General features: G+C 44.1%; 1 protein-coding gene across 1 annotated transcript in view; it reads right to left on the bottom strand.

Annotated features, from left to right (window-relative positions):
* Positions 1-938: 938 nt before the first annotated feature.
* The window catches only part of BORCS5 (BLOC-1 related complex subunit 5), a 59,034-nt gene continuing 41,734 nt past the window's right edge, over positions 939-18,238 (bottom strand). The window contains exon 4 of the mRNA XM_042834900.1: positions 939-4,829. Coding sequence (XP_042690834.1) covers positions 4,599-4,829 — 231 coding nt within the window. The 3' untranslated portion in view covers positions 939-4,598. The remainder of the gene's footprint in view (positions 4,830-18,238) is intronic.

Raw genomic sequence — 18,238 nt, 5'->3', positions numbered from 1 at the left:
AAGGCGTCCTGAGGTCACTGTGTTCTTGATTTAACCATCACAGTTAAATTCCTGGAGTGGACTGAAAACAAGATTTGGCCAGCCTTACTTTTGATGGGGCAGTGGAGGTTATGAAAAAGAGCATAAATGCTGTTCTTGCTGACTGCAAGCTCATCTGCTAGCTGCTCCTTACACTTGGACTCACAGCACAAGCTTTAAATCATTCCTAACAAAAAGTGGTGGTACGCTGCGAGCCCAGAACAGCAGGCCTGGCCATTCTTGAGTTCTAAAAAGGCCATTATTGGCCCGTCTGAGATCTGAAATTTCTGAGATTCAGGAAAACTTATCTAAATATGCACTTTAGTAAGACAGCCATACCTAGTTAGAACGTCAGATCATTTAAAAAGCATCTCTATGCATTTGCATCTCCCCCGGTGCTGGAGAAAAGACCATCACCTCAACGCTTTCTCAACAGCAGGACGACTCTGCTGCCAGAATTCTGCTGCCAGTTCTCCGCTGAATCTGCTTTTCTGAATTTCTTAGAATGGCTTTCCCTGCAGGAAGCAGCCACTGATACACCAGGGATGTTCTTATGACATTGACCCACAGCTCCTGTCCTGGGGGAAGAGTGTGCAGACCTATCTCAGGGCCAGGGGCAGTATCTCACTGACTCCCTGACTCAGCACAGGGGTGGACAGCCAGCTCAGCTGCAGCCCCCCCACTAGCACAGCACGGCATCACTGTACACATCATTCACTTGAACTGCATACCTGTGTCAATCCCAGCTGGAACAGCGTCCAAAGATAGCGGCTGTTTCATTCTTGGACACACACCTCCTTACCATCACCAGGCCACCTCTGGGGCACAAACAGAACAGGAAAGCTGAGGTACGACTGAGCACAGTCCCCAGCCTTCATGGCAAGAAGCAATGTATGTGAACAACAAGCAAGGCACTTGGAAAAGAGCAGTACCAAACATTTTAATGTTGGAGCTGGAACATATAGCACACATGCAGCTGTATACAGAGCAAGTCAGTGAAGAGGATGATAATGCACAGACCAAGGGGCACTGGAGCACAAGGCTCACAGTCAGATCACACGCCGGCAGCACAGGATGCAGAGGGAAGGTACAGCACTGCTGCACAATACCAGTGGAATGCCAGCCGATAGGGCAAAGGGCCTGTGGATGTGCCTATTTCTGCTCACTCTGTGTAAAAGCCTAGAGGAGGGGACAGACCTTTTAAATATTTAAATATATTTAAATATATATAATTTAAAATACATTTATTAAAAACAACAACAACAACAAATTTTCTGTCCCCTTCACTGGATTTTCACAGAAACTGACCAGCAGATAGGTTGGTACTTCAGCACCCTGACAATGCATTAAATTAGAGAAAAGACAAAAGTTAGCAAAGGAAACCACTTCCTCCAGTGCAGTATTATACAGTGCCGCAGCATTTTGTGCCACAAGCACACAAGGCAGCAAAGGAATTGGAGCAGCTCAGGCCCCTGAAGAAACACAGCCCAGGGCCTCACTTCACTCTCCAGCTTTTCAGGTTTTACACCAGCAGGCTTTGTCCACATCTGCCTCGCATGAGTTTCATTTCCCATCACAACCAGAAATGGGAAGAAATGCTTCTTTTGAGAGGACTGCGACAGATAATTCTGTTCAAAACACTAACAATCTGTCCTCTGTGTTAAAAGTAGCAGTACGGTTACAAGAGAGACCCAAGTTTTCTCCACTACTGACTGGCTCGGGAAAGGAAACGCGTAGGCAGAACAGTCATAGTCACATCTCACATCCCTGCTGCACGGAGTGAGAGAGTAAAGCAAAGTCTCACCTTGAGCATCACCCACTCCTAAAGTGAATTCAAAAGCAGCACATGGAGCAAAGCACGGGGCAGCCAAGAACAGCAACATGCAGCAGAAAAGGGCTTCCCTTCAGCAAGAGGTCTAAGAATGATGGTGATAAAGCTACTGATGATGCTTTAAATAGAACTGTTAGCCATCCCTTAAGAACAGAGGATATGGGAATTCTGCAGGACATGTATGACATCTGTCGAATGGAAGTGATGGACCTGTGTTCTTTGGAAGAGGCTGACATTTCAATCCTGATTTCCTTCTAGTTAAGTTATAATATCTATTACAATTTACCCTTGCTGTTCAGGAGTCACTAGCTGGGAGACCCAGCAGTGTACCCAGAAGCTTAAAAGGCAGTAAGCGCATAGGAGTACACATTTTCTCCCATTATCAGCCCAATAGGTAGGCAAATAAGAAACCAATTTGCAGCCCTTGCTCCTTTACGTTCCGGACAGGAGCACTATTCTCTCATCTGCATCAGCACTGCAAGGAACAACGCTTTCATCTGATGCATTACAGTGTAAGGAAAACGTCCAAAGCTTTACATCAGTGAGCATCCACAACCTTGCCCCTGCTGGCAGATCTGGTATCTAGATCTACTCCTGGCCTAAGCTGCCTGCGCTCCAGGGCACAGGGAACCTAACACTGGATGGAGACAGCAGCTGAATGCTACACTTTATGCACTTCCAAGCAGCTTGATCTGGACAAGGAGGACAGAATGCCTGCACAGCTATTTCAAGTTACTGACTGCTGAACCATGTCTGGTGGCAGAGAATATCTCCAGGAAGGATGGTAAGGATACTCTTGGCATGACCATGGGAAGCAGGTTGTCACAGGTTGCTCCTGTAAGCATCAACTTTTTTTTTTTTTTTAAACAAACCAAACGTAAAATACTGCAAAACACAAGAGCATAGGTGGGAGTCTGCTCTTCACATCGTTATACTATGTATGCACAACTATGCACCAACTCCACAGTGAGAGCAGTAAAGAAATGGGCTCACTGCTGCCCTTCTCAGAAGATATTCTGTTCACATCTTTGCCAATAGTTCTTCACCAGGCACGGTCCAGAGGGCCTCACAGCTACGGTACTCCATTCTCAGCAATGCTCACAATCCCCCACAGTTATGTTTCAAACACAGACCTGTGCTGGCTGCAGCATGCATTACAAAAAGGGCTATGTGGCCTCTGGTAATGAAGCAAAACTAGCAGCCTGTTGCTCACTGCCTCCAGGAGCCATATACACTATCAGAAACCTATGATGCTGTCACACTCGAATGTCTGGAGACAATCTTTTGCTGATTAGGTACACTCATACGCTACGAGCTATTCCAGGAAGTCCCAAAGCCTGTACTGACAGACGGGTTGTGGCAGGGATTCCCTCGAAGTCTGGGATGACCACCTCTGAAATAAAACAACCATTCAAGTTCAGCCTCCTCACCAGCAACAGCATTCTGGGAGGTCTGTAATGAACACAAACCTACCACTGGCCCAGCAAGCCCGAGGCTTCCTGCTTCTGCTTTCAGGCTCTTTCTGCTGGGATAAGAGCTGCTGTGCAATTGCAGTGCAGGCTGCTTGAACACCGTTTCTAGATGTGTAAATATTTCACAACAGTGTGTAAAATATCCCATTTTATACGGAGAGAAACCAAAGCCTGTGGCAGCAGCCCAGTAGCAGACTTGGCAGTCTGCAGTTCCCCAAGTCCCAGAGCAGTGCCTCGGCCCCATGAGCAGGCTGTGGACTGTCCAGCTGGGGCTCAGTTCACAGGAACGCAGGAACATCCTGTTGCCTTTGGAGCAGTTTGCAGAGCATGATCCCAAAGGGCCGTGTGGTTTTAGTCATAAAACACCACGCTCAGGCAAGCTCTCAGCATGATGGCAGTTCAGCCAGCACGGAGTCGGAAGGACTTCTCAAGTCTCCCCTCCAACTGCATCCCTCTGGTATAAAAGAGCACCAATAAATAAAAAAATACACAAGATCCGATCCCTTGTATCCAACTTTGGGGTGCCAAGTAAATAGGCAGGTACCAGCATCTGTTAGAACTGCACTGCAAAGTAAGGGACATGAACAGCCATCAGCTAGGGCACAGGATGCTGCCAGGACAAGGGGAGAAAAACATTAAAGCTGCTCAGCAATAACAGACATATCTGTAGCAGTTATTCCTTCACAGCCTCATTAAATGAATGAGTCCATAAAAACAAAGAGCCTCAAGAAAGGACATGCCAAAATCCTGCCATGCAAACTGTGTTAATTATGATAATAGGCAGATTTTAATAAGCCAGTTCCTGGATCCCACACTTTCACCTATGAAACATACATATTTCCAAGGGCAGAGGATCTCAAAAATACTTGCCAGCCATCTAATTCTCTAAACCCTAGCAGCACAGAAAGCATACTAGAGGGTTTGTCAGACCCCATATCCTATTGAATTCTTCTAGTAAAAAGAATGGATGAATGAACTCCTCTGAAACCCACATCTAGTTACAGCAACGAAACAAACATCTCAGCACAGGTGGTGGCAGCGGAAGAGGAGAGAGCAGGGCAGGTAGAGAGAGATGAAAGCACAGTTAAAGTGTTCCTCTCCAAACAATGAGACCAGGGGAGCTCCTGGATTTCTGGCTACACAGCCCTGGCAGCTGGGGCTGTTCCTCCTCTGGTGCCCTAACAGAAAGTCAGACAACACGGCTGTCCACTCCGGCCAGTCTGGAGGCACTCCTGTGCCAAGCACTGGGGTGCAGGCGGTGGAGGGAGCTGGAGCAGCTAGGACTTTATCTCCCGGTCAGGTTTCATGCTGAAGGGCTCCAGCTGCTCATTCTCAGGCAGCATGCTGTTCAACCTCTCCATCAGCGGGACAGTCTGGTCAATGCCCATCTGAATACGGCGGAGGATGGCAGACATCTCGTTGACCTTCTGGATCTGCTCCGCATACTTGGCGTACTTCTTCTGTCGCTCCTGCATGAAGCTGTAAAGAGTTTCCACTGAGAGGTCCATCTGTTTAAAAACAAGCAGAGAAGCCAGCCATGTTAGGCCAGCTGTTACATCGATCCTACAGCACAGCACCTCCCCTACAAGCGTATCAGACACCCCGCTGATCTACAGGTACAGAAGATCCTCTATTGGCGCTCAGCCAGTTTGCCATGAAATGGGATAAATTATAACTGTACGTGGAGGACATGCAACCATCTATACACCAATTATTGGATGCACTGGATCATGCATGATATCTAAACACAGGGAAACCTCTGCCCACACCTTTGTATTTTTGGTAGAACTTGTTCACTTTCAAGTATTAACTTTATCTGCCAGTAGTAACACCACTGGCTTCAGCAGGTTGCTCTATGACTGTTATTGCCATCATCAGTTGCAAAACTCCTGTCTTGAGAAAGAATCACAACAGATTAGTAGTGTCCCTAATTTCCCTGAATCCTAAAAATAAAAGTGTTATGAATGACCCCAGGAGAGACATTAGATAAATCAGTCATGCAATTAAGCACGGTAAGTACCTAAACACAGCCAGAGAGTTAGGACAATGACAGGAACTGCACTGCTATTCCTGCCATTGAACTATGGAGGTAGCTTTTGTAATTCACAGCTCAACTTTCCCTACAACTAGCTTGTAAGCTCCAAGGAGGATTCAGCTGCTAGCACCACACCACAAACACATCAGCCAACTCAGACTGTTTAAGCTGTTCACCGCTCTGTGAGATACGCCATACATAAATCTCTCATTCACAGAGCCTGGTACGTAACAGATTTATTCCGTTCTCTAAAAGCACAATGAAAACTCAGCTACTTCACCTTGCTGTAGCTGTATTCAGCAACCCCACTCGTCCCACAGCTGGTCCATCTCAGAACCAAGACAGAGCTCTCAGCACAGACAAAAATGTTAGCAGTGCAGTACTATTAAAAATCCCACTGCTGCCTTGGACAGCATTTAAACAGCAGGTGTAAAAGTGACCCAGCAGTGATTTGGAGACACAAGGGGGAATGGGCAGCAAGGGGAAGAGGTTCAAGGAGAGGTGCAGGGCTGGAGAGGGAGCTGCACTGCTGACAAACATTGCTCTCAGGCCCTAGGGAAGGAGTCAAGACAAAAAAACGGTGAGAAACTGTTTTATTGAGGAACCAAAGTTACAAGCAACATTAAAAGCAAACAGACAAGTTTCCACTAAATTGTCATGGGGATTAGGAAGACTTTTTTTTTCCTATCACCTCCATCAGAGCTGGATACAGCACCAATTAACCTTTTATTTCTTCTATATTTTCTGGCATTCTCAGGCTGAATTCTTCTTTGCCTCTGTGCCTTCCTATGAATTCCTCCCTCCATGCTTCCATGCATGAAAAAACATAAACCCAGCAGTGCAGGAAACTCCAAATGGAGTGGAAACAATTTAAGCCTACATAGGGGTTTCTATTAAAACTCTAGCTTAATAATTTAGGAGCTTGGCACTAGCTCTGTAAATCAGAGCGTGTAAAAGCAGACCACCAGCAGGTCTGCACAGGATGGAAGTAAATCCAATCCAATACCTAAAAATGTCCTACCTAACAAGAGCCAATGTGAAGCAGCAGCTAGTGCAGAGAAGCAGCCAGCTGAACAGCAGCATAGGGATCAGAGCAGAAACCTCCCTTGCTTCAAAGCCTTCCTCTCCAGGTAGGTTCCTCACATGGCCCCACAGCTCTATGCAAGGGCAAAGCAGGCATCCATCCAGCTTTGGAATAACAAAGCCCCCTTTCTACCTCCAGCAATTTCATTTGGTGACTTTTAGGCTCCTCGTGTAAATCCCAGTGATGTCCACTTGCAGAGGGGAGCATGGAGATAAGCTGGAGGGGAAGGGGATCAGAAAAAGAAGAAAAGCAGAGTAGCCTTCCAAGCTACTTTTGGCCATGTTCACAGTAGCTCTATAAAAGCTGCCTCACAAAATAGAGAAAGGCTGTAAGTGAGTGTTTCCTATGGTTTCCCTACACCTAGCATTACAGTTCATCTGCTGTGAGAGGCCACAGCAACTGCAAAGCCTGTGACGCTGCAAGAAAGTCTGAGGTTGAGTAATCCTGAGGAAAGGCTAAGTTATACCCAGGCTGAACTTGGTCTTTTTAAATAGTAGAAGAAAAAATGTGGTGGGCTAACTCTTGCATCTAAATGCCAGTGACTCTTTGCAGTCCTTCTTGACGCAGGCATAGAAACACATCAGCATTCTTGGTGCCTCCTGCTGGAAGCAGGCTCCCTCCAGGGCCAAACCTTGTGCTGTCACCTCCCTCATGCACACAGTGCTGCTTCCCATCTCCTTAGTTCCACATGGCAGCAATAAAAAGCACCTAGAGAGAGGTAGCTGAGGCCAGTCCACACTCTCCAAGACACATCCCAGGGGCAAGGTCAAGGAGTTGCCCTCCCCGAGCACAACCCCCATCTCCCATGGCACAGACCCAAGGCCCCGCTGCAGGTCTGATAGGGGCTGAGATCACCATCTCCTTGCCTGCCCCAGGCTCAGCAGTGCTCTGGGAAGGCCAGCAAGATACTGCAGGGCCAGTGGCTCATGGCAGTCCAATACACATGCTACACAATTTTTGCACAGCCAGTGACACTTTAGAACATAAATGGATCCAAATCCTAAACCCATGACTCATCCAAAGACAGTCGCAGCAACACAGTCATTTAATTCTGTCTCAAATTCTTAAATCTGAAATGCTATCTACTGGGTTTTTCCTTCAAATGAAAACAAACCCATAATGACTTCCAATATCACTGGAGATGGATGCTCCCCCGGTCAGAGGCCTCTACTGCAGCCCCTCCCAGAGGGGCACCATTCACACTGTGGCCAGGAAGGGCTCAGAGGCTACATAAGCTGTCCAGCACGCTGCTGGAACAAAAGCCAGTTGAGGGTATTTTCAGACATCTTGCACACCACAATTCTTGCATTTATTTTGGAATTCTTCTTGGCCCACACTGCTGAGCAGAATAAAGATACAAATTTAAGCACACAAAAGACTGCACTGGGCACCAATCAGTTCTTTTTCACAGATGATGCCAAGAACAAAACCATGCCCTAAGTGCACCTCTTACCTAGTGTGGTTTCATACTGACCCTGTCATGGATATTACTTGTTCTGAGCTTTGGGAAACCATGGTCTCATCTTGTTAACTCAGTGACTGAAATGGTAACTGGGGCACGATCCTTGTTGCAGAAATTTCTCTTGCTTAGAGCCTTGCCCCCTGCACAAGCGGCCTCTCCTTTTGTATTGGCAGGTGCCTGGTGGGGCTCAAATGAACATCTTCCTGCAGCTGCACAACCATACCTGAAAATGACAGGCATGAACATGACTCCATGGAACATTAGTCATCATGCACTGGTATGAAAATACTTCTCAGCCAGTGCACTTAAAGCTGAAAACACTTTGTCTGTGCTGGCTGAAATGTATGGCTTTTCTTTCACCCTCCTTTTTGATAACGTCACGCAGAGTGAGCACAGTAAATTGTGACAACTATCTGATGCTGGGAACACTGATTCTCCCAGTTATCTCCCACACTGATAAGCAATAAGTGGGCCGCTTCTTTGCCAAGGTAGATAACAAAGACTCGCAGCTAAGGATCCCACATCCTTCCCTTCAGGACCAATCATGAGCACAGTTCTCATGAGTACTGCTCTTCTGCACCACTTTAAGGTAAACAACTACAAACTTGTGTTTAAGTTTTGCTTAAACCTGATCTGACGTACCAAAATGTTTCTTTCGTAATTTGCCACTGCGGTGAACAGCTGCTAAGGAGTTACTCAGAATGTGCACTGTGCAGATCACAGTCAACTTAGAGAATGAAGAGTCGTCATTTTAACTGTCTCTAACACCAAATTTTTGTAACATTAACAGAAATGCCATGACCCAGTGAGCACCGCCAAAGAAATACACTTCAACAAATCTCCTACAGCTAAATATGTAACAGGTCTCCTAGCACTACTGTAGATAACCCCAGATCTTGATTTTATAGATGTATACCGCCTGTTGTGGGAGATCTTGGGTTGCCTCCCAAAATTTGGAGAAGAATTTGGAATTAAAAAGAATCAGAAGGTTCATTCCTGAAATGAGCTTTTCCACCTTTATGTAAGCCCTTTCTTGCCTGTTGTGCCATTGTACAGGATAAGTGTGTTGCTGCCCCACATGCTGACCTGCACAGCCCACATTCCAGCTCAAGCCATCTCTGCTTGAGAGCTACTAGTACCCCTCTGCTATCTGTCTGACCCGCAGACTTGAGCTGTGGCTGCTACTGCTAACCATTGCTATAAAAAAGTGACAGAATCATAGGGGTTGGAAGAGATCTCTGGAGATCACCTAGTCCAACCCCATCCTAAAGCAGGTTACCTGCAGTAGGTTGCATAAGAGAGCATTTGTACTGCTTCCAAAAAACAACAGGCAAAAAAGCCCAGCACAGCTCAGTGTCATGGAAGTGGAATCAGACTAGATTTGTCCTGTCTGTGGGCCACAGTCCGTGCCATACTGCCTTCACGACCCCATCTCCAACAGCTTTGCTACAGTTGTGCATTCTGGTGGGCAAAGAAGCAGCTGAGTGGTGCCATATGCAGGCACAAGACAAAGACCGTCTGATACTTGGTGAGGTTGAACAGTTATCTCGAGTGTTCCGATCTGCAGCTGGAAAGCACTTAGGTTATGGCCTGCAGAGCCTGGCTCCGAAGCACAGCTTCCCACCTGAGGTCTGGGCTGCCTTTTACCAACAACATCCAGAAGATCTCAAACTCTTGCTCCAATGAGAGACTGAGAGGATCTACAGCAACAAGTGGTGGGAGGTGCTTGCTTGCAGGAGAGAGCACTGCTGTGGGCTTCTTGTGTATGAACACACACAATGTGGCAGACATGTTAAGGGCACTGCAGTTGTGCCTCAAAGACCCCACGGTGCTTTGTCATGTGAGGGGGCTCAGCACCACAGTCACAGTACAGCCCTGAGATCCACCGACAGCAGGTCCACTGGGATGCCAGTACTGCAGGAGGACAGCCCTGCAGCCACCCCCAGCCCACCACGTCCCATCAGGGGCCTCCTGCCTCTTGTCCAGGCTGCTCAGCCAGCCCTGCAGGCCTCAGCACTGAGGAGCTCTACAGCATCCTTAGCATGGATCCAGATCCTAGTCTGCATTTAATTAGCTGTTCCTAGAGGAAACAAAAATCTGTATCTGTTACAGACTGATTCGTTGCTTAAGTGATAACTTGCACAACTCTTATTTCAGGCATCCTAATAATTCTTCGACAAAACACAGCATTCACTTTCCACATTTCACACTGGTGTCTTACTACTCACTCAAGAAATAGCTACATCGAGCCAGAGCTAGTATATTAAATGACAGGTTACAAGTACTTGCAAATGTTATTTCCCATTATCGTCTATATTTTATTATAAATCTCAGTTCTGTATTTTCAGTATGTCAGAATGATTAGTAAGAAGCAAGCTGTTTTTCCTATAAAGAACAAGCTTCAGTTTGAAAGATGACTGGTATCATTACTGAGACATTTCTCAAAAACCAATACTGTTGTCGTTTTAGAAAGAAAAAGTGCTACCAAAGAACAGTTGACATGGTTACATTTTCAAGCCACCTGAGCTAATGGTATTATTCGCAGCTCCGCATTCGGGACCCAATAGCTGTAGCTCCTCTTTTCCATATGTACTATGGAAAGTCTTAAAAATTATCCAAAAGGGGATGCCAATCTTTGCTGTATTTAATTAGATACACCAGCAGAAAAGTAGTATTCTCTTCTAGAAAACGCTAAGAAAAACTCCCAATTCTGTTATTACAGAATGCAACAGAGCTGAGTTTTAACCATTTCCTGCAGCTTGTAAAGTGGTTTTGTTTTATTCCTTTTTTCTTCTTCTTTTTCTTTTTGCCAAGGGATCGGCAGAAAAAGATGAGCTCAAGCACCACGCTACATTTTGCAGTAGGCCAGCATATCCCCAGCCCTACCTCCCATGTGCTTTGCAGATGGCTGGTATACGTGCACATAGGCTAAAGTGTGAGATATGCAGAGACACAAGCCTAGCAGCCAAGAATCATGGATTTCTGGGCTTATGACAGATGAAGCTTTTGCTCTTCCCTTGCCAAATACAGTTCTCCCAGTTCTCCAAATGAATTTCTCATCAGGAACACTCAAGTACCTATTAACTTTAACAGCACTAGGCATCAATAATCCAAAAGACTTTTGAAAGATGTTTTTGAACTTCTACATCAGCTTTTTCATATTCAAGCTGAACATGAAATGAGTCAATAACATCCCAGTGATGATGGGAAGGGGAGGATCTATTCCTTCATTCTCAAAAGAGTCACCTTTAAGACTGGCTCCATCATACATTCCCACCAATGAAGCTCACGTTCAAAAATTTTTCTAGAGATCACAACATTTCACATTAAGTCTTCAGCTTCAGACAAGCCTCAAGGAAATGCTGGACACTGTGAATCATTTTCATAACAAGTTCTTCTGAGGCCATAGACTACTGTTCAAAACATGATAAAGAGTGCACACCATCACCAAGGATCAATAGTTCAGACAAAAGTTCAGTGAACACGGCCCAGGGTGAAGTTAGCTGGGCAAAGTTATTGCGGGCAAAGTGCAGGACCCAGCACTTGGTCCTGTTGAACTTCAACCCAGTGGCCTCAGGCCAGCAATGCAGCCCATCTAGATTGCTCTGCATGGCCTTTCTATCCTCCGGCAGATCAACACTTCCTCCCAGGTTGGTGTCACCTGCAAGCTTATTGTGCACTCAATGCCCTCATCCAGGTCATCAATAAAGACATTAAACAGGATAGATCCCAGTACTGACCCTTGGAGAACACCACTCATGACCAGTTCTTCAGCTGCACTGAACTCCATTCACCACCACTCTCCAGACCCAGCCCTCCAGCCAGTTCTTTACCCACCAAAGAGTGTATCTGTTCAAGCCATGGGCTGCCAGTTTCTCTGGAACGATACTGTAGGAGACAGTGTCAAAGGCTTTGCTGAAGTGTAGTAAACTACATCCACCAGGTGGTTCACTCAATCTTAGAAGGAAATCAGATTGGTTAAGCAGGACCTGCCCTTCACGAACCCAGCCATGTTAAATGCACTAAGCCTCAGGTTTCAGGAAAGGGTGAGATTTCTATTTCCCTGTTCATGTCTACAGATTGATCCCTAGAACAAATCAATCAAAAGTGAGAAGGCACCTGAAAACTTACACTGACACAATAGGAACACTTTTAAATTATAAGTAAATTGTCTGCAGTTTCCACATAGCTTAGATGGGGCATAATCAGAAATTCAATTTTATGGGCTGGGTTACACAAAAGGAAAGGTTACAACCCAAGAATCCTTTCTGACCTTAAAATTCTTACTCTAAAATTCCTTACTACATACTGCAGCTATGTTGATTTGCTGTACAAATACCTGGGTATCTTCTTCAGCTGAAATTCATCTGATCTGAGACTTCATCTTTTGGTTTGCTAGTCCCAGCAATTGCTCCTCAGATAGATTACTGCATCTTTCGGTAAAGAAATCTTATTTCTTGTCTACTGTGTCACATTTTGATATAGTTCATACACTTGATTACAGGATATTCTGCTATACTATCTATAATTCAGTATTTTAAATAGGCTTGCAGAGGTTGATAAAAATCCAATCAGGAACAACAATTACAAGAATTAATTACTAATAACTGCTGTGTTTCTTATCTCTAGAGTAGTGCTGAAATAATAGCTAACAGTCTTCTCATACAGAAACATTCATGCCCCAATGGCAAACAGGCACAAAGGAAACCCTACCCCTCACATGAAGCAAGATGGACAGATTACCTGCACTAAGGCTTTGTAATATTTTCAACATGAAGTCATTTTTGCAGATCAGAATGCTAACTGCAGGGCTGTTAACACAAGGTCAAACCTGCTCCACCAACCTACCACCTAGCATCTTTCAGTCAACAGTACAACTCCAAATATTTGAAGATGCTACTGGCTAACCTGTCTATAATGAGAATTGCTGAACTGTTCGTTAATTAACACTCCAAAAAAACAAAACAAAACAAAACAAACACATATAGTTCTCGCTCAGGGGTAGAGTTGACATCTTAAAAGTTTCAATTCACATTGAAACAGGAATTAATTGTTAAAAACAGTCTGCAAAGAGACTCTTTCTGTATCCGAGAGAATCCAGCAGGAAGAGAGTAAAGCATCTTCAGCCTAAGTTAAATCCAAACTTAATTACAAAAAGAAATGGTACTATTTTTGGTGTTCACTTTACACAGCCAAATAAAGCATTTCCAGTTTCTTCCTAGAGGTTCTCCAGTCCCCAGGCATCCTTATATCCCTCCTGCTGTACTATGAACTCTGTTTTGTTGAAATAGCTGTTTCATGCTGCCAAATGAGATTGTCTCATGAGAATACCTTGCATGATACACCCCCAGGCTGAGATTTGCATTATTCCTCTCACAAATCTGTTCCATACACAAGTTCAGTACCAAGACTAACTCTGGAATGAACTTCAATACCTCTTCTTCTTATCTGAAGCTCTGCAATGTTTTTTGTTTATTTTCCTACCTGGGGAAATAAGACTCGAATAAGAAACCCAATTTTCTAGTTTAAGTAAGGTGTGAGAAGAAACTGCATTCTACTCCTTTTGGTACTCTATGATCCTAAACTCTAGGCACTAATACTGATGAAAGCATCAATACGGGGCTTAGCACATCAGACTTCATTGCCAGTCTCTTAGAGCACTGCATTTCTTTAGTAACACAAATCTTTGTGTCTGCAAGATGCTTGGTTAACTTCAACTTAAACCAAGGTGGAAAGGATTTCAGTTTACAACTTTTCCCAAGGAGCCACAAGAAAGCAAAGCACAACAGAAAGGAACATAATGGAAATGATTTCATACACACATTCTGGGAATGAGGGACTGGTCTGTTTTTATGAAACAAATGAAGCTGTATATGTTAACACAGCACATTTCAACATCATAAAGTTCACATACAACACAGCACTGGCCATCTGCTGCGGCACGCACAGCAAGATGTGTGTTCTGTGTATTGAAATAACAACTGCAAACTTTTTCAAAAGCGAATTTCCCACTTTGCTGTTGGCTGGCTAGGACATCATCACACCATTGGAGAATTCTAGCTAGAAGTGCATTAGGCCGCAGAAAGAAAAGCAAGATTAGCTAAAGGGCATGAAGATTTCCATCTTAATAGCGCTGCACAGTTAGTTCTGCATGATGGTGTCTGTTCCATTAAAATTCCAATGTTTATAAATAACACTTCATCAAATGAGAAGGGAGAAAAAAAGAGCCTGATAGACCGCCACAGACTTCAATCTCATAATTTCTGGATGCCGAAGATTATATTTAATGTACTGGTTTCTTCACAAAACACTGCATTCCCTAGAACAGCTTTTATAAAAATCACGGCAGCATGGCATTAATCCCCTCCTGAAAATACAAGAAACTTAAACCAAGTCCACATTTCAAGAACGTTATATCCCAAGGAACTCTTAGCCTTTTTTCCCTGGATTTTGGTCACTGCTTAAGTCTGCGAACCAAAAGGCTCATTCTGCTTGAAAATTAACAAGGCATCACCTGAGAAGTCTAGAATATCCTGAGATGAAAAGGACCCACAAAGATGACCCAGTCCAACTCCTGGCTCCAAGCATGACCACCCAAAATCCAAATCTTACGTCTGAGAGTTTTGTCCAAATACTCCTTGAACTCAGGCAGCTTGAGGCCATGACCACTGCCCTGGGCAGCCTGTTCCAGAGCACAGTCACTCTTTGGAGCAGACCCTGTCCCTGACCCCCAGCTGCCCTCCTCTGACAGCTCCATGCCGTTCCCTTGGCCCTGTCGCTGTCACACAGAGCAGAGCTCAGCGCTGCCCCTCCGCTCCCTGTGAGGAGCTGCAGCCGCCATCAGGCCTCCCCTCAGCTCCTCTGCTCTGGGCTGAGCACACCGAGGGACCTCAGCTGCTCCTCATACATCCTATCCTCAGGCCCTTCACCATCTTCACAGCTCTCCTTTAGAAGCACTGTAATAGCTTTATCTACTTTTAATGTTGTGGCATCCAAACCTGCACTAAGTGCTCAAGGTGAGGTTGCACCAAATAGAGCGGAATGGGACAATCCCTCCCCTCACCTGGCTGGCAGTGCTGGGCCTGATGCACCCCACAGTACAGTTGGACTTCTTGGCTTCTCAGATTCAACTTGTCATCAACCAAAGCCCCACTGCATGTTCCGTCAAGAGTAAACATCTCCACTTTCACTTCTGCCAGGCTTCATTTAACTCGCTTGCTTTCAGTCCTCTGAGTCCCTGCCTTAAATGGGTTGAGAGGTAACTCACGTTCTGAGTCGTATCAGCACACAAACCTTTAAGAAAAGGTCCTGGACCTTTGGACTTGCTGAGGTCATTCATGTTTTGTTGGTGTAATTCATTTTAGTGAGGTGTCATTCTCAAAGCGTATCTGTTGAAAACAGGCTTTGGTTTTGGAAACTCGGTTGATATCTACATGGAAATCATAACTACAGCCAGTAACAGAAAATGTCTCATGCTCAGGAAAATGCTGAAGAAACAGCGCCCAATGCAAGGACAAAAAGCAAACAAAAACTACCTCCCACAAACCTGTCACAACATTTCAGTCCATTCCCTTAAGGGACACTCATCAATTGTGATGGAGCGCTGCAGGGTTCACGTCCTTCTGCTGAGAGAAGGTACTTCTGCTAAGAAGTGTGAGGAACAAACCATGTGTGAATGCAGCACACACGCATCTCAGGTCCTGTTGCTGCTGTGGTTAATGGTATACTGTACTGTTTCAACCTAGTTCCCAGCCATGCAGAGCTCCAGTCTCTGATTCCTATAGCAGGAGAGCTACAGATACAGCACATCAGTATTTGCTCTTACGGAAAAGTGTAAGAGCCCTCCTAGCAATCCACTTCAAATACATTTTATGCACACTTTATCACGTAACTACATTTGCCTTTAAAGATACACAGGATACTTTGAACAGTATACTGGCAAAGGGGGCATAAGAAGTCTAATAATAAATGCCAATTGTGTTTTTATTTCAAAGTATTTTTGAAAGGAACTTAGATGGCCCTTTAGTTTCCATTTTGCTTTCACAGAAAGAAGTTCAGCTTAAATTTTCAAATATGATGAGTAACTTATGGATAGTCAGCTTATGATATTTTGAAAGATGTCATCTTTAACAAGCTTAGCGACTAGCGCACAGAAAATCATCTTTAAGACACTGAAACAAAAAAGTTTTGAGTATACAAAATCAGGTTGCCTTTCTGAACATTAAGCTGTTCCCCAGCATTTACTTATCTCATTTGCTTCTCGTTCCCTGTTATTCCCTATCGAATGACTTACCAGATTCTCTCTCTGCCATCCAGATCAAATACTCTCTACAGGTAATGATTCTCCTTGCTTCACTTGTTTTCCTCCTGCAGGCACACCTAGCATTTCGTGCTGGTCAATATTCACCTCCAAACTGATCTTGGCAGAAGTCTCCCATTCTACAGATCACAAAACTGAAGCAGACTCCTGGTGAAGGAAGCACCCACTGATCTCAAGCCTAGAAGTAGCTGGAGTTGCTCCAAGTTCTGTAGTAGTTCTAACAGAGACCTACAGCATTGTCATGGCAGAAGTGAGATGCAGCAGGACCTCCTGACTAAAGTGGGGACTTCTTGCCTGAATCATCATGTTCTGCGTAAGTTGAGTACAAGTTCAGCATATCACCAGCAGACAAATAAGATTCCATTTCCAGTCCCACCTGAAGAGTCTGCCTCGGAAGTCAATAATGCAGCGACCAATCTGACAAGCCAAGGATATCCATCCTACAAAATACCTACAAAATACAGATATGCTGCCCAGAAAAAAACTTTTTTTCCCAGAATTGACAAATTTTATCAGATGCCACAACCCTGAAATAACATATGTGCAAGTCAAAATCTGCTGTTCTGTTTTTCTTCAAACTGCTACAGGGAAAAAATTAGAAGGAATTCTAAATATTTCAATGCTCTTGGAATTAATGCAGTATTGCAACAGAGGTGAGGCAGTTGCCAAAACTTAGTATGAAACATTATATTTAATGCATACTGGTTATTTTATCTTAAGATGCAAACACTTTTTTTTCACTTCTGAATAAAGACAAAGCCCATCGTGATACATTCAAACCGTTCTGAAACCAGACAGTTTGGGCACCAGTACTTAATGGTTAACTGCTTAAGATGGGCAGATGAGCAGTTGAATCAATTGCTTTCAATCATGTCTTCAATTCTTTCCCCAGGGAAATGCTTGAGTAGATATCATTTGAAAAAGAACAACCTGGAAAGCACACAGGTTCTATATTTCAGAGCTCTAGCCAGCCAGTTTGCAGAAATCCAGGAAATGAGAAGTAGAGCAACACTAGACTGTTTTGGTCCCCAAAGCAAAGAAATACACCAATGGGTCAGCTTAGATCTGCAGTAACAACTGGAACGTGAGGTTTCTGTTCTCCTTAGATTATTCTCTTTTCAATTAAAAAACATTTTAATTTAGATTGTGTGCTCATTTACAAACCACTGCAGTCAATTATGAATTATCAAGGGCCAATAAATTTAAAACAGTACTTAAGAGTTTTGCCAGAAATTGGGAAACTTTTTTCCAGACACATAAGAAGCACAAGATACTTACCCTGAGACATTTTGTCGAGGGAAAACTAAAATCAAGCTGCAGCTTGTATGACTGCAGCACACTGAATAAAAACAGTTGAAGTCTGAAGTGAACGGACCACAGACAAATGGCAGGAATCAGGGACTAGAGCTCATTATTTTGTAGTGAAGTTAAGAGTATAATTCTCCAGAAAAGTCTATTATAAGAGGAAAAAAACAATTCAACACTTTCCCTGTTACAGAGAAAAAAAGGGAAATAATGACTACTAAAGAGAGAATATAAGAGAATATATTTACTCTATAGCTCATGTACACATTATGCTTTCCACAATGCTTTTATTCTCTTTCATTTTTACTCCCTACCAATGGTCAAAGATTTGTCTATATTGCATAGCAAAATCATTGCTGACAAGTGGTCACAGACAAATTTCCTACATCTACACTTGTAACAAGAGATATACCCTGCTCTAGTTCAGCTGCACCCTTTGTTGTCAGCAACTGTCAGCACTGGTTCAATTTAATGCACTAAAGAGAGTACAAACAATTTGGAAAGAATGATTTAAGTGGAGTGGGTCCCACCCGGCTCCTTCAGAACACACATACAGAACAGCCAATGCAAGAAAAACATTTAAAAATTATTAGGTTATCTAACAGCAAAAAACCATCAGATCTGGCAGTGGGATTCAAAGCATCTGAAGTTACTTAAGTGTCACGACCATAAAAAATCCCAGAAAAAAGCCAGCAAACCAAAAACATGACT

Source organism: Centrocercus urophasianus, unplaced genomic scaffold, assembly GCF_019232065.1.
Source record: "Centrocercus urophasianus isolate 14NV4802_14NV808 unplaced genomic scaffold, USGS_Curo_1.0 seq_5, whole genome shotgun sequence".
Lineage (NCBI taxonomy): Eukaryota > Metazoa > Chordata > Aves > Galliformes > Phasianidae > Centrocercus > Centrocercus urophasianus.
The sequence above is the reverse complement of the archived record's forward strand: the minus strand, read 5'-3'. Positions and strand labels throughout refer to the sequence as shown.